Source organism: Drosophila persimilis, unplaced genomic scaffold (assembly GCF_003286085.1).
Source record: "Drosophila persimilis strain 14011-0111.01,24,50 unplaced genomic scaffold, DperRS2 tig00001264-arrow-arrow-pilon, whole genome shotgun sequence".
Classification (NCBI taxonomy): Eukaryota; Metazoa; Arthropoda; class Insecta; order Diptera; family Drosophilidae; genus Drosophila; species Drosophila persimilis.
The window spans coordinates 1-23,477 of NW_020825446.1; the positions used below are offsets into that span (position 1 = coordinate 1).

The following is a 23,477-nucleotide window of genomic DNA, read 5'->3' on the forward strand; positions in this document are numbered from 1 at the left end:
GTGCGTGACTGATTTCAAAATTTATCTTGAACCCAAAATAGTCTTGATGTGGATGCCAATAGAGGCCTAAGGTTTTAACGGGATCTTGGTACTCAAACTCTAATAATGTCTTATGAGATAAATGGTCTGGAGGTATGTCTTGTAGCAGAGGAGCGTCATTCGCAGACCACTTTCGAAGTTCCATTCCTGCTGATCGTAAGGCTCCGAACAATTGATTTTTAATTTCTAATGCTCCTTCGCGAGTGGAAGCTCCGCTTTGTACGTCATCAACGTATTTTCGTGTCGAAGGACCCTTTCCGCGAGTGGGTATCGGTCGCGTTCATCCTGCGCCAGTTGATGTATGACGCGAATGGCTGTGTAAGGAGCTGAAGCGGTTCCAAACGTAACTGTGTTGAGATAATACTCAGCTACTTGGTTGTGTTCGTCATCCAAAAGATGCGTTGATATTGCGAATCCTCTGCATTCATGTCAATGCATCTATACATCTTCTGAATGTCGGCAGCAAAAACAAAACGATGGAAACGCCAACTCAGGACCACGCCGGCTAGATCGTTTTGGAGCGCTGGTCCGGTGCATAGGACGTCATTGAGCGATTTTCCGTTTGACGTTTTACAGGAGGCGTCATATACTACTCTAACCTTAGTAGTGACACTTTCCTCTTTGAATACTGCGTGATGAGGCAAGGTGCAACATGTGGACTCGATTCCATTCTCCTTGCTAATGATGCAATGGTTGTTACTTTGGTCACCTGGCCTAGTTGAAAGTACTCATTCATGACTTCCGAATATTTGGCTTGCAGCTCCGGCTGCCTTTGGAATCTTCGTTGAAGCATTTGGAATCGATTAGTCGCGATTTGACGTGATTTGCCTAGCTCCTGCGAAGGGTCAAACAAACGCTTAAGTGGTAACCGTACCAAATACTTGCCGTTTCGTTGACGGATGTGAGTTCGTTTAAAATGCTCCTCGCACCATCGCTCTTCTGGTGTGAGCTGTTTTGCAGAACCGAGATGCTCCATTTCGAAGAATTTCTGGACGAGATTCTCGAGCCTATTGTGGTGATATCTAATGGTGACAGCGTGTGCGCGTGTGGAAGTGGCTCGACCAAAGACTATCCAGCCAAGCTAGTGTGCTGTGCAATTGGTTGGTTCTCCTTTCCTCTGCGGATATCTGAATGCAGGATCTGTGGGATTACGTCCGCTCCCAGCAGAAGATCAATCCGTTGTGATGTAGACCCTGGCATCGGCGAGTTCTATTCCGTTCAAATGAGACATTGCTGCAATTTGATGTATTTGAAGATAATTGCGATGTAAGTTTTAAGTATAAACGCAGTATCAATGGTAGTACAAAACTGCGAAGTACAAGAACTTAATGACAATTCTGTAGTGTAGGTACACCTGTTCTTGCAGGTGGTCCCAACTCCAGCAATTTCTGCCGAAATTGGATGCCGCTTGAGGTTGAGAGCCTGCACTGTGTGCTCTGTAATGAGGGTTCCTTCCGAGCCTGAATCCACTACAGCACGTAACACAGCTGATTGGCCAGTGTGGGGGGGTTTGTGGATTGTGACCAGGGCAGTGGCCAGAAGGACATTGCTGGGTTCGTGATGCGTTGCCGTAATTTGTGTCGAATAGTGGCCCAGCGTTATTCGGTGCCGCCGTGGAGTGCGAGACGGTGGCATTACGCACGACGAGATCGGTAAAATGATGATGATTGGGAATGATCATTGGTTGTCGATGGCTTATTGGAAGGTGCCTTGCATTTCGCATCGACCTCTGACTCGTATAATTTGTTGGTCATCTAGAAATGGGGATATTGACAACAGCTTGTGTGTGCCCGATAGTGCCTTGTTCCCTTCAACCTCAATATTTCCTGTCGCGTAGACCTCCTATTGATGCTGCGAACGAGATGAAGTAAATCGTTGTCGAGCTCCCTGCACACTCAGTGGTCCAGACAGTTTGTCCCCTTTGGCTTGAATGTTATGTATAAAACCGTAGAACATATGCCATGACTGATATTAACTGTGGTATGAGGACGAGTTTTGGATGAAGGCTTCTGGAGCCTCCGAGACTTGCCAGACAGCTTTGGAACAAAACGGATGGTTTCTCCTCGATTATAGTCCTGTCGATGTCCGGACTGGGAACTTCCGCTTGCCGGCCCATTGGCTTTCCGGCTGCTGTAGCCATGATGGTCCAGACCACCATAATGGATGTACTGCTAACTCTTGTGGTTTAAGCCACAGTTGCGCAGTCTCGCTGGTTTACCGCAGTAGGTACATGTCTCCACTGAGTTGAATGTACTATGCTCTAAAATCTGTCCACGCGATTGACACAAAAGGTTTGCCATCGGTGGGGATCTCCAGTTATCCAAAACAAAACGATAGTAGCATCTGACCAATAGAAGGGTTGACATAGGTGTGGTCCTGCAGTGCGAAGTTGGTCCCGGATCCATTTTGCCAGTTTACTGGCGGAGCCTAGTTGCGCAGAGTGTGTTCTCACAGACGAGTCGGGGTCGCTGCAGACTGTGGATGACCACAGGAACTATTGTTGGGAGCAACTGGGAGAGTCTGTGCAGTGCTCTGAGTAGGAAGTGGGGTCCTAGCGTAGAGTTGCGCAGGTGTAGGCCTGCCAGATGAGTCGCTCGTTGTATACTGCCAGAGTTCCGGAACGAGCGCTATGGGAGGCTGCGTGAGGCTGTGTTGCCACCTGAGCAGGGTTGGGAAGTGCAGCAGTGTATGGTGTCTTTGACCACACTGCGTGCAGTTTCCTTTTACTGGTACATTTTGAAAGTGGCATGGGAACGGCTCAGACCGTTGAGGCATGCCTTGCAATGATCGACGATGGCTTTCCTTGCAAAGCAGTCCTTGGACAAAAGGTCCTGGCAATGCCGAGATTGTGACTGTCGCTACAGTGAGGGCAGCGAGTGTGTTCGGCAACCGCAGTCTTGGCGTGGAAACTGTTGCCCTTGTATGTTACGGTTGCCAACTGACTTCTTCGGGTGCCTTTGATTGACAGGCTGCGGCACAGGTGTCCGCGTCGTGGAGTGGCCTCGATTTTCGAACACATCGATGCTGACGAGGACGGTCGTTGAGAAATGATTGTAGCTGAGAAAATGTGGCAAGTTCGGCAGAGCTACCGAGATGGAGCTCCAAGCTTGCAGTATCGTGCTTGACAGTCCTGGAAGTGAGATGATGAGCCATCCAATGTTGAACATCTAGATTCTTGAAAGCATTGAGACAAACCGTCGCAACATTAAGCATATGTTTATATCAGCAGACTGCTCCTTTGTCACTGTGGCAAGTCATACAACCGTTCATAAGGTACATAACTGCAGCCGTTTGTTGTCGTATCGCTTGAGGACGAGACTCCAAGCTGTTGCATAGTTAGTTCTCGCAAGCGCCATCTGCTGAATATCCTCGTCGCGATCCGAGGGGAAGAGCTTGCTTCAGGAAATGAAACCTTTGGACGTCGGACAGTTTCTGGTTGTTATGGATGATTAAACAAATGCATCGTGGAAATGCCGGCCAATCCACAAACTTGACTGTAAATGTCGGTACAGGTAGCTTGGGCAATTGCACTGATGATACAGATGGATTTGCTGGCTCTGGATTCTGCTGTACGGTGGTGCTCTTGGACATACATTTTCGTAGGCCTCTGATATGATGCTGAATGCCGTTGTATAGTCTTCATCAAAGCGAAAGGCCACTTCGCTGGACACATAACTATGCGTACTTGGACATCGAAGTATTGTTGGAATACGCCTATTCCCACATTCAAATAATACATTAAATAATATTATCGATATGTTAGGTATGGTTAGTTTGGTCTGGTCTGAGTTAGTCTGGTCACACTTGAAGTGGCGATGCTCTCTCTTCTTCTGTGATCTCAAGTGTGTGGACCGGTGTTGCAGCAAAAAGTAATCAAGAAATACATAAATAATCTTTAAAGAAAAACATAACTTGGTACTGTCTTCCGTTTACTATTGTCATAGCCAGTCTACCAATAGGTTATGGGCCCAGTCCACGCCAATTTAATAAATTAAATTAATAACAAATAGTTGTGAAATTAGTTCCGCGTGCGTTCTTGTGTAGTTTTTTTTTTGTAGTGTGTGTGTGTATAATATATACATACATAGAAAATGGAAAGAAATAAGCAACATATTAAGCCTTTTTTGTGGCGAGAAATATTCTATATGGAAATTTAGAATCAGAGCTTTGTTTGCTGAATTAGAGGTGCTCCAAGTAGTCGATAACATAATGCCTAACGAAGTAGATGATAATTGGAAAAGGCAGAGCGATGTGCGAAGAGCATTTTAATTCAATATTTAGGCGACGCATTTCTAAACTTCGCGGCAGGCGACTTTCGGCACGTGATATTCTGAAGAATTTAGACGCCATATATGAGCGTAGAAGCCTTGCGTCGCAATTAGCTGCACGTAAACGTTTAATAACACTCAAACTCTCAAGTGAAAATGACACTTCGAGTCATTTTGTTATTTTGATGAAACAGTGAGTGAGTTGTTAGGGGCGGGCGCTAAAATGGATGAGATGGACAAAGTGGCACATTTGCTGCAGACTCTACCTTCAACCTATAATGGTGTCATCACGGCAATCGAAACTTTGTCAGATGAAACTCTATCATTAGCGTTTGTAAAAAAATAAATTGTTCGACTACGAGACCAAATTAAGAAATGAAAGTACTGATACAAGTAGTAAAGTCATGAAGGCAGTTGTAAGAAATAATAACAATTTAATAATCGTAAAAACGTTTGGATCTAGAAACACACGGCAAAAGATATTATTTAAGGGAAAAGCTAGAAGTAATATTAAATGCCATCACTGTGGCAAAGAAGGGCACATGAAAAATGACTGTTACCAGTTTATAAGGTTAAATCAAAACAAAGAAAATTATAAACATAATAAACAAGCTCAGCTTGCAGCATCGGGCACGGGTTCGCATTTATGATGCGGAAAATGAAAAAGAGTGATCAAATAAATAATGAACTCGGTTTTATACTCGATTCTGGTGCAACGGATCATTTGATCAATGATGACTCGCTGTACGCCGATTGCATCGAATTGGAGCAGCCAATTAAAATCGCTGTGGCAAAAGAAGGCGAGTTTTTATATGCCACTAAGCGTGGAATTGTGCGGCTGCACAATGGACACAATATCACACTGGAGGATGTGCTCTACTGCAAGGAGGCAGCAGGAAACCTCATGTCTGTCAAGCGTCTGCAACAGGCAGGGATGTCAATTAAGTTTGACTGTGGTGGTGTCTCCATATCAAAAAATGGAGTAATTGTTGTTAAACATACAGGTATGTTGGATATACCTGTAGTCAAATTCCAAGCATACAGTGTAGATGCTGTGTAGATGATAATAATTTATTTAATGACAGTAATCTTCTTGTTAATTTAAAAATATCAGATGAAGTTTGTGAGTCATGTTTAAATGGGAAACAGGCTAGGTTGCCATTTAAGCAATCTAAAGATAAAAGTTATATAAAACGACCCTTGTTTGTAATACATTCAGATGTATGTGGCCCCATTAAACCAGTTACACTAGACGATAAAATTATTTTGTGATCTTCGTAGATCAATTTACACATTATTGTGTAACCTATTTGTTAAAATATAAATCAGATGTATTCAATGTATTTAAAGATTTTGTAGCAAAGAGCGAGGCTCATTTTAATTTCAAGATTGTCAATTTGTACATTGACAACGGTAGAGAATACTTGTCGAATGAAATGCGTGAGTTCTGCGTTAATAAAGGAATAAGTTATCATTTGACAGTGCCACATACACCTCAGTTGAATGGTGTTTCGGAGCGAATGATAAGAACCATTACAGAGAAAGCTCGTGCTATGGTAAATGGTGCAAAATTAGACAAAAGTTTTTGGGGTGAAGCTGTGCTAACTGCAACATATCTAATCAACAGAATTCCAAGCAAAGCACTTGGTGATTGTAAAATGACCCCATATGAGCTGTGGCACAATGAAAGCCCAATTTAAAATTTTAAGAGTGTTCGGTTCAAACCGTGTATGTGCACAACAAAATTAAAAAAGGTAAATTTGATGAAAAATCATTCAAAGCTATCTTGATAGGGTATGAACAAAATGGACTCAAATTGTGGGATGTCATTAAAGGAAAAAGTTATTGTTGCAAGAGATGTTGTCGTAGACGAGACTAATATGCTTTATTCTAGAGAAGTAAAATTTGAAACAGATTTCCCGAAAGAGAGTAAGGAAAGAAGTCAACAAGAATTCCTGAATGAGAGTAAGGAATCTGATCAGCTTAATTTCCCGAATGATAGTACGGAATGTGGAATCCTGAATGAGAGTAAGGAATGTGATCAGTTTAATTTCCCGAATGAAAGTACGGAATGTGGAATCCTGAATGAGAGTAAGGAATGTGATCAGTTTTATCTCCCGAATGATAGTACGGAATGTGGAATCCTGAATGAGAGTAAGCAATGTGATCAGTTTTATCTCCCGAATGAAAGTACGGAATGTGAAATCCTGAATGAAAGTAAGGAATGCGAAAAGCTGAATTTTCCGAATGAAAGTAGGAAAAGAAAAACTGATTTCCTGAATGATAGTAAGGAATTATATATCCCGAATGAGAGTAAGGATTGTGAAAAAGCTGATCAGCCAGATAATTGTCGTGAAGAAAATAAGGATACTAATATAATTAGTAGAAAAAGTGAGAGGTTAAAGTCTAAGCCGAAGGTGTCTTATAAAGAACATGATAAAAGCTTTAACAAATTTATATTAAATGCCCATATAGTGTTTGATGAAGTTCCAATTCTTTTGATGAAATAAATTTTAGGAATGATAAATCTGATTGGGAGGAGGCAATAAATACAGAGTTAAATGCCCATGAAATTAATAACACCTGGACAATTATAAAGAAGCCAGAAAACAAAAATATTGTAGACAGTAGATGGGTATATATATATATATATATATTTGAGTCAAGCTTCATATGTAAAAAGAATTTTAAATAAATTTAACATGGATAGTTGCAATTCAGTCAGTACTCCATTACTAAATAAACTAAATTATGAGTTACTTAACTCAGGTGAAGACTGCAATGCTACATGTCGAAACCTTATTGGCTGTTTAATGTACATAATGCTGTGTACACGACCAGATTTAGCTACCGCTGTAAATATCTTGAGTAGATATAGTAGCAAGAACAATGCTGAGTTATGGCAATGTTTAAAAAAGGGTTATTAGATATTTAAAGGGAACTATTGATATGAAGCTTATATTTAAAAAGAATACATCATTTGAAAATACATTAGTTGGCTATGTAGACTCCGATTGGGGTAGTAATGAGATTGATAGAAAAAGTACAACGGGTTATTTGTTTAAAATGTTCGATTCCAATTTAATTTGTTGTAATACAAAAAGACAGAATTCAGTGGCAGCTTCATCAACTGAAGCTGAATATATGGCCCTATTTGAAGCTGTAAGAGAAGCTTTATGGCTAAAGTCTCTTCTAAATAGTATTAATCTTAAACTCGACAGACCCATTAAAATTTATGAAGACAACCAAGGCTGTATTAGCATTGCAAATAATCCCTCATGTCATAAAAGAGCAAAGCATATTGATATAAAATATCATTTTTCAAGAGAACAGATAGAAACTAATGAGATTTCTCTTGAGTATATTAATACAGACAACCAACTTGCTGACATCTTCATGAAGCCACTACCTGCTGGAAGATTTGCGGAACTGCGGAACAAATTAGGACTACTACAAGAAGAATGATTCCAATTTAATGAAAACATGAACATGAAGCTTTATTAACGAATTTATTACATTAATTCATATTTAATTTTTTTTTTGATTTGAACCAAAAGAACCAATGAATTGTTAAAGTAATTTAATTTTATGTTAATCTAATTTTAAAGTGATCTGATCGGGTTTTTCTGGGTTTTCCCCGTATCCTTAGAGCAAATGCTAGATCACATAACACTTCCCAGAATGCACACCAACCACATTAGAATAACAATTGAAAAAGGTAACTTTTTGATTTAATGATGAAAACTTTTTATATTTTTATTTTTATGATTTTGATAATTAATGTTATTATTGAGGGGGGCGTGTTGGAATACGCCTATTCCCACATTAAAATAATAACATTAAATAATATTATCGATATGTTAGGTATTATTATTATGAGTTAGTCTGGTCACACTTGAAGTGTCGACGCTCTCTCTTCTTTTGTGATCTCAAGTGTGTGGACCGGTGTTGCAGCAAAAAGTAATCAAGAAATACATAAATAATCTTTAAAGAAAAACATAACTTGGTACTGTCTTCCGTTTACTAATTGTCATAGCCAGTCTACCAATAAGTATTAATAAACGTTGATGATTTTGCTCAAATTCACCTAAGAACCGTTGCAAAAGTTTGTAAGCGCGTTTGAAAATAAGCTTTTGTTTTCCGATCTGCGCCATCCTTTCTGAAATTACGCACCGTTTGATTAACCCGCGCAATGAGATTTGTCTGAATAACACTGAGATTGTCGATCTCCACCTAAGGATCGGCTTCGAGGTCGTGGGACTCGGCTGTTGACATGTTGCTGTTATATGTGTATGTACCTTTCTCACCCTTAGTTGCACTCTCTTTGACCTTGTACAAAATACCCACAACGAAATACTTACTCTGGTACTCGGTAGTGCTTCTCTTTGCTTAAAGCGTAGCTTAAGAGAACTTGCGAGTCGTTGTTGTTGGTGTTGTCCGAGCGGAGAGCAGAAACAGTGCTACTGTGAGCGTTGAGTTGAGGCCTTGTGTCTAGAGATGATGTGCAGCAACAGAACGCTCGTTGGTCTCTTGGTCTCTGCTTTGCACGAGAGAGAGGCTGCTGTCTAACCGTCGGCTTGAGTTGCTTTTTGTGTGCTGCAGTGAGGCTACTGTCCAGGCGCAGAGCTATCGTCTGGTCTTCTTTGTCCCTGCTTCGTGCGAGAGATAGCGGCTGTTGGATAAACCGTTGGTTTGCGTTGTGTTTGCCGTTTACAGTTGCAGCCGGTAAAATATGATTTTATTTGTACATTTAACTGAACGCGGAACGAGGTAGAATCATATGCGGATAGTACGAATTAAACGCGGTTCCCCCCATGGGCCACCAAAAATGTTGTGAAATCCTCGATACGAGATTTCATTGTTGAGCAGAAATGCTCTGGGGAATCTTTGCGTTTAATAATGTACTACACGATATAGACAATTCGAGATTTATTCATTTGGACTTCAATCAACTTAAACTTTAATCGTAATCGCGTATAGAGTACAATGTAATGGGTACTACGGGTTTAAGCGCGGCCGGCTGCAACTGCTAATTGTCGTTGTGATTTCGTCGACACGCAAACGAAGACTCTTCTTTGTGATCGGAGACGAGGTTACGCCGCCCTAGCATGAAACGACGCCGTTCTCCGAGTGGGCAGTCGCAGTTAGAGCGCTCTCACTCTCTTTGTAGTTAAACCCTTAGAAAACCGTCCAGCCGCTTGCAGTCGACCACCTACTCGTCAGATTCCCTCCTGATCCATGAATGGTGTTAGAGAGTTTATTGAACTTCCCTTTTGTGTTTCCTTATGTGTTGTTAAGTGACGTAAGTCTTCTTTGAAGTCATTCTGTTGTATGTAACGTATGACAATTTTTCTGAGCTTCTTTCATCTCATTGAATTGGACAGTCTTGCTTGTGTGCGTTTTCCTTCCTCGAAAACGCATCATGTAAGCTACTATTCTCAATAGCTTGTTGTATGAGTTGTTCTGCTTTATTTTTTAGATTAAGTCATCCTCCTGAGTGATAGTCATAATTGATGACTGACCAATCTTTTGGGGATTTGGACTCATCAATTCCTCTTTTGTAGCCACAAATGGTGGTGGCCATGTAGATGTTGGGCCGTGTAAAAATAGTGGTCCATAAAACCACATGCTATGTTTTGCGAACTTCGTCGCTTCGTCATTCCTCTGGAGAGTACATCTGCTGCATTATTTTCGGATGAGACATGCCTCCACTGCCTTTGTATCGTCAATTCTTCAATCGTTGCTATTCTTGTAGATACGAATTTGTCTCGGTTGGATGACGAGCAGTTAATTCATGACAATACGATCCTTGAGTCAGACCAAAAGAATGTTGATGCATCTTCCATTGATAACTGTTCCTTAGTTTTGCTGTCAATTGAGCACCAAACACCGCCGCTTTTAGTTCCAAACGGGGTAATGGTAATGCATTGATGGGCGCTAAATGTGATTTGGCACATAGCAATTGAATCGTTGCCCACTTATCCTTATGTATTGCTCGGATATATACTGCAGCTCCAAATGCTTTCTCCGATGCGACAACAAAGGTATGTATCTCTGATGATATCGGAATTTGTTCTTGGAATATATGACGTGGTACCTGTATGGAGTTTAATAATTTTAACTCCTCCCTGTACATTTTCCATTCCTCCTGGAGATGAACTGGAAGCGCTTCATTGTAGTTGTTGAGGAACGCATAACAGTCCATCGCTAAGCGAAGAACCATCGTCAAAAGAGAACAAGAAGAGAATGGAAGAGACGAAAATTTGTATACACACATATGTATTCTTATCGCCGCTGCGTCGGCATTTTTCAGTACCAAATAGACATCGAACTGGACAAGAACAAAATAAATACAGTCCCCTAAAATCAAATCCGTCGAGCATATTATTCGCGAACATTCTTTGGTCCTTCAAGCCGGATTCTTGAACAGTTTTGTGTGCTTTGGTGTTCATTGAAAATTGTTTACAATGGACCAATTAAAGGCATTGGTAAAAGCCCGTGGCAGACTCAAGGCCATTATCATACAAATACAAATACAACGGCGGAGGTCACCTCACGGATGGAACTACTCCAATCGGCTTGGAAAGAGTTCTCACAACTTGGAGATTCCATAGCCCTTCTCGAACACGTGGATGGGTATGGGGATCCAGAGGAAGACAATGCACTCTACGAGGAAAAGTATCTATTGGCATATGCCAATATTTTGGAGAAAAAGGGGTTAGTACAACCAACTACAACTGCAACGATCAACGGGGATGGCAGAAGAGAGCTTCATATAAACAACAACGCAGTACTCAGTCTGCTACAACAACAACAACAGCTATTTGAACAGTTAGCTGCAAACCAGAACACGACGAACAAGTCTATGCGTGCTGCTGGAGAGAGCGAGAGCGTCGAGTTTAGAGGCTCGGTGAATTCGAATTCGGCTGTTGGTGCGGTCACACCAATACAGAGCGAATTGCCAAAAATTCAAATCAAACGGTTCGCTGGCAGCTACACAGAGTGGCCAGCATTTCAGGATATCTATGAAAGTACAATTCATAGCAGGCAGCATTTGACGAACACACAGAAGTTTCATCATTTGAAAACACTACTTATCGATGAGGCTGCCAACTTGGTACGACATTTGTCGATCACGGACACTGCTTACAACACTGCATGGGAACGTCTCAAGGAAAGGTACAGCGGCCGAGGCATATCGTAAACTCGTTTTTGGAATAATTTATGAAGTTGCCCACAACTACTAAAATTGATGCGGCGATTTTGCGTAAAGTGTCCGACGGTGGATGGCCGACCTGCTGCAAATCCTCCGACTCCACCCTACGGTAGCCGCGGTGCAGGACGACCCGGAATGGGCAGAGGCTCCCCCGAATGGCGGACCAACGCGCCAGGTCGGCGGTTGCCCCGGGACCTCATATCCAACATAACCGTATTCTTACGCGATCGCGCCTACCGACTGGGAGTCCGGCGACTGGAGGTCCATGACGGCACCTGCTTTCGCGTAAAAATTACCCGCAACCGGGCTGTCACCGTCACTCTTCGGCACCCCCGAAGTATGGAGGGGGTGTGAGGGAGCGTACGCTCCACCCACATTTTTCCGCCCATCAACTTGCCGGCATTTTTCCATTGGAGGGACCCGAACTTACTTTATTAGAATTAAGATTTTTGACTTTTCTTCTTTTTCTAGTTTTAAGCATTGACTTTTCAGTTTTAGGTTAAAGGGGAGGGGGGAAGGCCACGAAGGCTACATGTTATTATACCCGATACTCAAAATGAGTATTGGGGTATATTAGATTTGTGGTAAAAGTGGATGTGTGTAACGTCCAGAAGGAATCGTTTCCGACCCCATAAAGTATATATATTCTTGATCAGCATCAATAGCCGAGTCGATTGAGCCCTGTATGTCTGTCTGTCTGTCCATCCGTCCGTCCGTCCGTCCGTCCATCCGTCCGTCCGTCCTTCCGTCCGTCCGTCCCCTTCAGCGCCTAGTGCTCAAAGACTATAAGAGCTAGAGCAACGATGTTTTGGATCCAGACTTCTGTGATATGTCACTGCTACAAAAATAGTTCAGAACTTCGCCCCGCCCACTTCCGCCCCCACAAAGGACGAAAATCTGTGGCACCCACATTTTTAAAGATACGATAAAACCAAAAACTCAGAATCGTAGAGGATGTTTATATGTTCTAGAATATAAAATCTCAACCAGATCGTATAATTATTATAGCCAGAAACAAGAAAACAATTTCATTCTTTCTCGCTCTGTCTCTCTCTAACACACAGGATTCATGGTCGGTTTTGCCAATTGCAAAATATGAGTTCAAGGATCTCAGAACCTATAAGAGCCAGAGCAACCAAATTTGGTATCCACACTCCTGTGATATCGGACCTTGACCGTTTCGTGTCCAAATTTCGCCACACCCCCTTCCGCCCCCGCAAAGGACTAAAATCTGGGGCATCCACAAATCTCAGAGACTATTAAGGCTAGAGTAACCAAATTTGGTATCCGCACTCCTGTTAGATCTCACTTTAAAACGTATATCTCAGAATTTCGCCCTACCCCCTACCGCCCACACAAAGGACGAAAATCTGTTGCATCCAGCGGGTAAATCGCTCGGTACTCGCTGCTATCAAAGCGTACATTAAGCCCGATCAATCCAGTGTGCATGCAGCCGTCAAAAGTAGCCCATATTGTGTTGCTTTTGGCCAAAACATGATTCCACTTATCAACTCCTACGAAATCTCAGTATGTTGGAGGACCGAGCTGTAGTCTTCGATCGCGACGATTCCTTCGAGGTAATTCGCAAGACCGCTGCAGAAGCAATGAAACAGCAGCATGTTCGCAATGAAAATATCTATAATCTTCGAAGCCGAGAAGTAAACTTTCAAGTGGGTCAAGAAGTGTATAGACGAAATTTTGACCAGAGTAGTTTTGTGAAAGGCATTAAAGCGAAACTGGCACCTACGTTTTGGAAAGCCCGCATTAAGAAAAGACTCGAGAACAGCTACTACGAGCTGGAAGATTTCCAGGGTCGCTTTATTGGTAAATATCACACAAATGATATTGAACAATAAATCGTATCCAGCACTCCAAGTGTGGATCACGATTTGGTTAGCAAGACCACAAACTGTGATTTCAGCGGGGGGTGTAATATTCGTAATATAAAATTACAGCCTAAAACTAGGCCGTAAAAAATTCGAGTTGAATATCTTGTGAGCTTTGATAAAGCTTATCAACAGCTGTTTTGCGACCAAGCGGCAAACGCTTTGATATGCAATTTTTCTGCCGTGCACTATATTTTATTAAATATTGCTGTGTCTGGATCCTGTATAACAGAAGAAGTCCATAGAAAGTGTGGGAAAACGTGGGTTGCTGTTTTTAGTAGTCCCAGCCTCTTTCTTTCTCTCCTCGTGACCGTCAGAGTGACCGGCCGTGGAAAAAAAAGTCTTGTAGAGCTGACCCAGTTCTCTAAACCAAGGTCAAGCCAAAGTCAAAGCCTAGTGCAAGTGCCAAGTGCGGCTCAAAGTGATGATTTAATTTGAGTGGACGCGCCAGTTATATATCGTCAATACTGGGGCAGCCGTTCGACCATTTGGAAAACGAACGCCCACAGTTCAGTAAAATTTTTCGATCAGTGGTGTAGTTCTGTTGAGGTAATCCACCCAGCTACAGAGACCCGTTGAAAAATTTCTGTTCTTTCCGCGTAGGATTAGCACCACTAGTATCTACGTATTACAACGCTGGTCACCTCTATTGGCCACGTGCCCGTACCACCGGTTTAACCCCCATCTGAAAAGAATGAATGTGCGGTAACTATTCGTTGGTCTTCAACCATGATCACGGTTTTATACCGTGACTATATACCTACTACTAACCTACTAACTAACCTACTACTAACCTACTAACCTACTACTACTACTACCTACTATATACCTAGTACTAATCAGTTTTATAGATTTAAGATCATTATACCCTACCTCGCCCTTATGATATTCCTTCCCCAGTATATTCTATATAGTAATACCCAATAAATGTAAGACAATATCGCCAAATGAGCGATACCGCAGCCGACAAAGATCTGACCGGTGATTTTCTTCGTTTACGTATCCATGCTGATCTGTCCCTTTGACCCCCTGTATCCCGTTTCCTAGTATCCTTTCCCTACTCGTACGCGATTTTTTTTTATATAAATTCTTATCTCGACCATTTGCCAGAGCTCTAAATGGGTAGTAAAATGTCCTCCATGCCCACATAGTATACTACATAGTCTATAACTCTACTTTGAGCACTCTACATCACTCCACTCTCTTATCTGAGCGGACCGGGACGTACGCTTCTAAACACTTGACCTTGATAGTGGCGCCGGTGATAAGACCGGCTCTCGGTTTCATCTCGGCTCCGACGCAAAACGAGCTGTCGCTATGAGTACTCAAGTCAACGTTCTTCAGTAAAGAGCAGCACCAGTAAAACAAACTAAAAACCAAAAATAGCCAAGATTGCTTTGATCTTCTTCCTGTTCGCCCTGTTCGCCGTAAGTGGAGATAGAAGGGGTTGTAGCGCCATTTGGCTAATAATAATTGTTATTAGGATAGTATTTCATGAAGTCTAGTGTAAGTTAGGCTAGGGCAAAGCGGGAGCGCAATAAAAGCTCGCTCTCTCGCTCTTGGCGAATTCGCCCTGCTTTGCCACCGTAGGTAAGGTAGGCACAGAAGAAATTGTTTTAATATATGAAAAGAGTCGAGAAAAATACATGCAATCGAACCCACGCACTCCTTTTTTTTCGTCGTATTAAAATACAAAATTGCAGTCACCCAAGTTGTTTCGGTATCTTTATTTAGAAAAACTATTCTAAAATTTCATGGCGCCCCCGGGTGGACTTGCAATTTAAACGTATTAATTCAAGTGGAAGGCAAAAGTGACAGTGACACAGTGGAGAAAAGATAAATAGCCAAAATCTATTATACATACATACATACATGTACATGCATATGTGCTGCAGCTAAATTGCCAAATTGACCGCGACGTGTGTGCAAATAATTAAACAAACAAAACTAAAAATCACCGCGTCGGTCGTGCAATACCCTGTCTTCAGCTACATATATACAAAAGGAGATACACATATACCATCTACCCAAGAAGATCCAAGTGGAGCATCCAGTATTAGAAGAGGAGAGTACAGTATTTGTGCAAAAAATTGAAAGCTCGAGTGAAGACGAAAAGATTAAAAAACTCGCAATTATTGTCTTGTGCTGAAACAATTGCACCTCGCTTTCAATTCTTGGCACATACGTATGACATAGTAGAGCTAGATTGCATGCTGTAGTTAGAGTTCAGCGTATATATTAATACATATGTACATATATACATATGTACATCTAACCCTCTTGGACGCCATAACTACACATATAACTCATTTTAACTGCAATCGCTGTCACCCCTTTCCCCTTTCTCGTTTTCGTTGTGTCAAATATATGTATAGTTGGGTCGTTGGCCAAGCACGCATACCAATACGCAGCTGCAGCGGTGAATTTTTTCGTCTCGCTTTCGCTCTTCACCGTTGCTTATCGTTGTTCTTTTGTTTGGCGCGCTTGATCCAAACCAAACACCAAGTGACGCGCTACCCTGTTTTCGTCGGGTATATTCGTTTGGTGTCAGTAGGATCCAACTATCAATTAAGACAAAGTCGTGCCTCGCAAATCAATTTAGCGTCGTTGTCTGTGCATACGTATACACAACATCCATTCTTCAGAACTGCAGCGGTGAAATTTTTCGTTTTCGCTTGTCACCAGTGCTGTTCGTTGCTATTCTTGTGTGGTTTTCGTGTACGCGCCAGCCAAGCGACGCTCTACCCTAAATTTTTCGGGTATATTGGTTTTTCACCTCGTTTGGGTACAATTACCCATTATTTCATTGAGTGCCTCGGCATTAAATACGATTATTAGAAACGATCTTTCGCCTTCAGTTGCTTTTATTGAGAATCAATATGACCTCAAAAGCCAACAATATTGCCCTTAAAGAGCTGAAGAAAAAGCGCAGTTGCCGTGTCAAAGGCATTCGTTTATTAGCGGACCGTTTAGAAGCGGGGGATATTCCGCTGGTATTGACGGAGCTCGAGTGCAGACTCGAAACGCTGATGCGTAGCATTGACACGGCACGCGAACTTCAAGAGAAGATTGAAGATATAGACATTGACGATGAATTTGGAGTCGAGTTGGAAGAACTCTCAATTGTCACAAAGGCACAATTAATGTCTCTCATTTGCGCATTAAAGACAGCTGATGAGACAATACCGGCAGTACCAGCTAATGGTGGCTCGCCTTTCGAAGTTAGCTCTACCGCAGTTCAGCGGCAACTTTTCGGACTTTAAAAACCATAGGTTTATTTGAGACTCTAGTTCACAATGACCAAAGCATTCCAATTATCGAAAAGTTCAACCATTTGCTTTCGTGTCTCTCCGGTGAAGCGTTGGGAACAGTTAGGGCTTTCCAAGTAACCGAGACCAACTACGAGAAAGCAATGGCTAGCTTAAAACGGGTCTACGATAATGATTGTCTGATCTTTAAAAATCACATTGATGCCCTATTTAGTCTTCCCAAAATGACCCAGCAATCAGCATCGTCCTTAAGAAACCTTATCGATACCGCCTCATCCATATACGGTTCGTTGTTGTCGATAGGCGATGATAAAAAGATCTCGAATGCGATGATTATTCATCTCGTCTTGAGCAGAGTCGATCCGGTGACCAAAGAGAAATGGGAAGAACAGCTCGATTATGACAAACTGCACCTTTGGACGGACTGTGAAAAGTTGCTTAACCGCAGACATCAACATCTTTCGGCCGAAAATTCGGACAAACCAAAGCAGGAGCAGAAAGCTGTGCCAAGCAAGCCGCATAATCGGAGCTCATTCGCGTGTTCCACCGCGAATACCAAAAACCAACAATGCAGCTACTGCAATGCGAAAGGCCATTTGTTGACAGATTGCAGTCCATTTGGTCGGCTGGCAGTAATGCAAAGGTTCGAATTCGCAAAAACTGCATCCTTTGTCTGCATCAATTGTCTGCAGCCAGGCCACTCTGTAGTACGATGCAAAGCTAAGAAGTGTCGAGTGTGTGGCTGCTCACACCATACCTTATTGCATAGATACACAGTGGCGAATAAAAGTCTAGCATTACCATCACCCCCAGAGAATTCTTCTCCTCCTCCCAATCAGAATCAACCTATGGAATCAGCTATGGATAGAGTTATGCTGGCTACGTCGATCGTAAGCGTCCGAACAAATAATGGTGAACATGTTTTGGCCCGAGCTCTGCTTGACTCGGGGTCTCAAACCAATTTTATAACTGAGGACTTAGCACAGCGCTTACAGATCTGTAGGGAGGAGTCGTGTATCAACTTGCTTGGTATTGGTGAATCCAATTCACAAGTCAAGAAAAAGATACACACGGTGGTGAAGTCGCGAATTACTGGTAGTGAGTTTTCGGTTGATTTCTGGATTCTAAAGTCCATTTCGGGGTATCACCCTGATCAAACACTTAACGTGAGTGACTGGAAAATCCCGAAGAACTTACCACTTGCAGACCCATATTTCTTCAAGCCACAGAAGATAGATATGCTGATAGGTGCAGAAACATTTTACGAACTTTTATCTGTCGATCAGATTCGACAAGGTCCTGACTATCCAACTCTGCAGAAAACGCTTCTCGGCTGGATTGTGTCTGGCAGATACACTCCAAAGGTGACTGCCACCCAAGAAGCTAGGAATTGTTTGAGTTATCGAGAAGAGTCAGTGATCCACATCGACAATACATTACAAAAGTTTTGGTCACTGGAAGAATTGCCGTCTTCTAAAAAGTCTTTATCTCCTGAACACAAGTTATGTGAAAAGCATTATAGAAGGACTACTCAGGTCGTGCCTTCAGGTCGGTTTGAAGTAAGACTGCCGTTCAAATCAGATCCCAGTATCTTAGGCAACTCCTTTGAAGTGGCTAAACGGCGGTTTTTATCGCTTGAAAAAAGATTGTCTCGTGACCCCGAGTTGCAGAAAATGTACTTGGAGTTCATGGAAGAGTACCTCTCCTTGGGTCACATGTCTACCACAGACAATACAATCCCCAAAACTCCACATTATTTCATTCCACATCAGTGTGTGTTGAGGCCTCAAAGCACGTCGACCAAGCTCCGCGTCGTTTTCGATGCGTCTTGTAAAACGTCCTCTCAGGTGGCCTTGAACGACATATTGATGGTGGGTCCTACGATACAGGATGAGCTGTATTCGACATTGCTCCGATTCAGACTACACAGGTACGCCTTGACAGCCGATGTTAAGAAGATGTATCGCCAAGTCTGGGTCGCTGATGCGGATAGACAATTCCAGCTCATAGTGTGGAGAAGAGACCCGTCTGAGTCCTTGAGAATATACCAGCTCAACACCGTAACATATGGGACTGGACCAGCCCCATTTTTGGCAATTCGGTGTTTGAAGAGGTTGAAAGAGGTTTGAATTGACTAAATGGTTTTCGAACTCACCTGAGGTCACCGCATCCGAGAGCACATTTAAACCGATAACGATCTCGGACTCAGAGTCAACTAAGGCGTTAGGAATATCGTGGCTGCCACACGAAGACGTCTTTAAGTTCCAAATTGAGACGTCAGTTATGGGTCTCCGAGCGACAACACGGAACATATTATCGGTGACATCAAAGCTGTTTGACCCCCTTGGCTTGTTAAGTCCTTTAGTAATTAAGGGAAAGATCCTACTGCAGGAGCTTTGGTTTAACAAGCTAGATTGGGATGAGTCAATTCCAATGAACTTGGAAACAGCATGGAACTTATTAAAAGAATCCTTGGGTCAGTTTGAGAAGATTACCATACCTCGATTTGTGCATACTGACCCCATGTCACCGATTCAAGTACATGCCTTTGCCGACGCATCCATGAGAGCTTATGGAGCCTGCGTCTATATCCGTAGAAAGACTGCAAAAGGTTTCAAGGTCTCCTTGTTGACTGCAAAGTCGAAAGTAGCGCCACTCAAGACGAAAACGCTCCCAAGGCTTGAGTTATGTGCCGCTCACCTTCTAGCAGACCTTTGTCACCGAATCAAATCACTGCTCAAGGTTCCAATTGATAAAATTATATTCTGGTCAGATTCATAACTTACTCTTCATTGGATCAGATCCCACCCTTCGTCGTTGTCAACATTCGTTGCGAACCGAGTAGCGGAGATTCAAGAGTGGTCAAGTGAAGCTACGTGGCGGCATGTGCCGACAAAACAGAACCCAGCAGACATAGTTTCGAGAGATTGTGACGTAGAGGAAATCGTGCAGTCGATCTGGTTTGGTGGTTTTCTAACCTAATCCACCGTGGTTTTCAAATTGGTTTGCAGACGGATGTAGTTTTTACTGACTTCAGCAAGGCATTCGATTCTGTGAACCATGCTCTGCTTATTCACAAGCTCTCTTTATTAGGGTTCCCAACGAATCTTCTAGATTGGATTTTGTCCTATCTCTCTAACCGCACTCAACGTGTTTTGTTTTCTAACGTGTTGTCAAATACTGTAAATGTTACTTCAGGTGTGCCACAGGGAAGTCATCTGGGCCCGCTTCTGTTCATTTTATTTGTGAATGACCTTCCTCAAGTCATAACATACTCTACTACACTAATGTATGCTGATGATGTCAAAATCTGTCTTTCTTACTCTGATTGGTATTTGCACACACGCCTTCAACTTGATCTAAGTGAACTACTATTGTGGTGTTCAACTAATCTTCTTTTTCTGAACCTTTCCAAATGCAAACTTATGACATTTTACCGTCGCGCTCCTCATTTTGTCCCATATGTTCTAGGAAATCATGTCCTTGAACGAATTTCGAGTTCAAATGACCTCGGAGTCCTTTTTGATCATAAGATGTGTTTTAACACCCATATAGCTGCAACTGTAAATAAAGCTAAGGGTGTTTTAGCGTTCATCAAGCGTTGGTCCAAGGAGTTTGACGACCCGTACGTTACAAAACAACTGTACATCTCGTTAGTACGTCGTATATTGGAGTATTGTTCTTGTGTGTGGAGCCCGCAGTATAAAGAACAGCAGGCTGTTATTGAATCCGTGCAAAAGCAATTTTTAATTTTTGCCCTTCGGAACTTTAACTGGGACTCAGGTAGAATCTTGCCACCCTACCGGTCTAGGCTAAATCTTATTGACCTGCCGTCGTTGCACCATCGCAGAATATGCAATGGCGTAATGTTCGTGCACAATCTCCTTCTTGGGACTGTTGACTCCCAAACTCTCTTGGGTCAGATTGACTTGGCCGTTCCATCTAGACCTACCCGTACTTTTAGGCCTATCCGTCTACCCATATGTAGATCTAATTATGCTGATCATGAACCTTTTAGGGTTTTATGCCATAATTATAACTCCCTCTGTCAAACCCTATCCCCTGAACTGTCTCTTAAACTAATTGCATGCAATATTTATAATCATTTAAATTTAGCTAACTTTTAACTTATCTTTTTCCGCCTTTAGTAACTAAGTACCATTATTAACAGATAATTGTTAATTAAATACGTAATCGTTGCCGAGGACAACCTGCCCCCTCAACAGTGGCTCCTCGGAAGGGTGGTCGGAACAACCGCCGGGCAGGACGGATGGGTCAGAGTGGTCGACCTAAGGTCGAGCAGCGGAGCCACGTTCGCCTCTGGTTTGAAGCCTTCCAGGCCTTCAACGGGGCCGGTGTAGCGCCATTTGGCTAATAATAATTGTTATTAGGATAGTATTTCATGAAGTCTAGTGTAAGTTAGGCTAGGGCAAACCGGGAGCGCAATAAAAGCTCGCTCTCTCGCTCTTGGCGAATTCGCCCCGCTTTGCCACCGTTGGTAAGGTAGGCACAGAAGAAATTGTTTTAATATATGAAAAGAGTCGAGAAAAATGCAAGAAATCGAACGCACGCACTCCTTTTTTTTCGTCGTTTTAAAATACAAAATTGCAGTCACCCAAGTTGTTTCGGTATCTTTATTTAGAAAAACTATTCTAAAATTTCAGTGGTCGAAAAGGAAGTGACTGATTGTGGTTTTACTGTAACTCTGCTTTCAGGTGTGCATGTGTGCTCGCGTGCCTCGTGAGGAGCCCACCAAGCCAGTTGAGGCTCAGCTCAACGACCTGCTGGCAAAGGTCATGGACTTTTTCAACGAGGATAGCGTTAAGGTAAGTCTAGCCGACACTAGCCGACATTAACAGACCAGACAAAAACGTATGCCTAATTTACTCGATTGCTTCTGCACGACTTCCATGATAAGGCCAAGGCTGCTGCTGAAGAAGGTCTAGCTGTGAACGAGCAGATCCAGAAGGCGCCCAAACCCTAAAAATGCAGCTCTAAAGCAACGAATTTAAAAATCAAATCAAAAGATGTTGTGCCCAATAAAGGTTTAAACTACAATTTAAAGGTTTTTAGCGTCAGCTCAATAATGCAAAAACATCCACAAACGGAGCTGGATCCGGGTCATGGCAAATAGCCGGTACAGGGCCTGAGGTCCCGCCAAGGGAAGCTCCTGGCGGTTTGCGCACTTGCCGGTTGAATCGAAAATATGGCGGTAGATACGCGGGCGGATGTCGTGCAGCTGCTTGGCGCTGCAGACACTCTGCGGCATCTGGATCAAATGGTCGACCATGAGGGACACTCGTGGGGTAGTCGAAAGCAATAGCTGGCCGCTGACGGTGATTTTTTCCCCAGCTCTTTTCGGACGTAGACGCAGCACCCAATCCTCCTCAAAGGCACGAATCGTCTATGGGGATCGGGATAAGAGATCATCAGAGGTATGCTGCAGACGAGTTCTGGTTCTCCAAAACCTTACCTCAGACTCGAGGGTCCGTGGGTGTAAACCCTCTGAGCGGTGTATCCACTTCATTCTCAAGGTCAAAAATTCCACCCGGCTAGCACTCAGCACCCGATGGATGAACACGGGCTTTTGGGCCTCAAGCTCCCTGTCCTCGACATGCAGCAGAATATCTAGGATCTCCTTTCCCTGCTTCTGGGGAAACCTACAGTCGGAATCATGTGAGACGCTGTCCTTGTAGGGGCCCTTCCAAGAACAGCCCAGGTAGTGGTACTTGCAGCAAACCACACGCCCCTCACAAAAGAACTCCAAGTGTCTGGAGAGATCTTTCCTATCTGAGAACTGGTCATTGCAGCTGGAGCAGCTGATGGGTAGCTCCCAGAGGGTCTGGCGCACCACTAGATTCTGCTCCTGATCGTAGTTTCTAATGAGCGATCGACAACTGGGGCAGCAGGCACGCGTTTTATTGAAGATGGCAACAGCCAGAACGGCGGTCTTGCAGTCTTCACACATGATATGCCCATGGCTGCACTGAAAGAAGTCGTGTGGTTGTGGAACCTCGCGGCACACAACGCACACCAGTATGTTATGCAGTCGCTCACGAAGATCGGATACGCCACCACCCGTGGACCCGCCGACCTCACCCTCACTGCTGTCCATAGTAGTCGAAATCTCATTCAAAGTACTTTCATCTTTACTTGCAACATCTGACAATCGCTGCCTCTTGGCGGCTGGGGGCTGCTCGTTGTTGTTGACATTGGGGTTGGCATTCGACATTCTGAAGGGTATTTCGGCCAGCAGCCTCGGCCTGGCTTTACAGTATGTGTGCGTGCTTTATTCAACAATTCTGATTGCCTGTTGTTGCAGAGTGAACTGATACTCTGGTGTAAAGTACGAGCACAAGGTTACGAGTTTTCCAAGGCCACGCTGGTTCCCTGAAAATTACAAATTTAAAAACAGAGGATACACACAGAGAAAAACGGCATAGTAGGCACCCATGAATAGTTTAATTTAATAGAATGCACTTTGATCTACACATAAATGTACTCAAAAATATTTGTAATGCGGCCCAAGGCGTTCAATGGGTCTGGTGGGGTGGTGTCTCGGTGGACTGGTGGGCTGAAAAGTAACCTCTTTGACCGCCAAAGTGCTCTGCTATCGCAAACAAGATTACGGTGCCTATTAGTCCATGTTTCATGTAGTACATGTCAAATTAGATATGTTGCTGACCTGTTTTTTTATATTTTTTTTTAATTTTTTTTTTTTTATTTGATCGCTGCTGAAGCGAATTGTTTTTTGAGTAGCAAAACAGGAAGGAAATTAACGATAAGTTGGATGAAAAGA

General features: G+C 43.0%; 1 protein-coding gene across 1 annotated transcript; it reads right to left on the reverse strand.

Annotated features, from left to right (window-relative positions):
- Positions 1-21,758: 21,758 nt before the first annotated feature.
- On the reverse strand, positions 21,759-23,015 carry LOC113566918 (cysteine and histidine-rich protein 1 homolog). Its single transcript, XM_026994129.1, has 2 exons — positions 22,152-23,015; positions 21,759-22,082 (listed from the first exon to the last, which is right to left on the reverse strand). The coding sequence occupies exons 1-2, from the start codon at positions 22,908-22,910 to the stop codon at positions 21,759-21,761; spliced, it is 1,083 nt and encodes a 360-aa protein (XP_026849930.1). The 5' UTR covers positions 22,911-23,015.
- Between the last annotated feature and the right edge of the window lie 462 nt (positions 23,016-23,477).

What these genes read in the sequence shown, in the direction of transcription:
- LOC113566918 (XM_026994129.1), bottom strand. Translation starts at nt 22,910, where the DNA reads ATGTCGAATGCCAACCCCAATGTCAACAACAACGAGCAGCCCCCAGCC. An exon ending in CACGGACCCTCGAGTCTGAG is followed by an intron (nt 22,083 to 22,151) that starts GTAAGGTTTTGG and finishes CGATCCCCATAG; the next exon opens with ACGATTCGTGCCTTTGAGGA.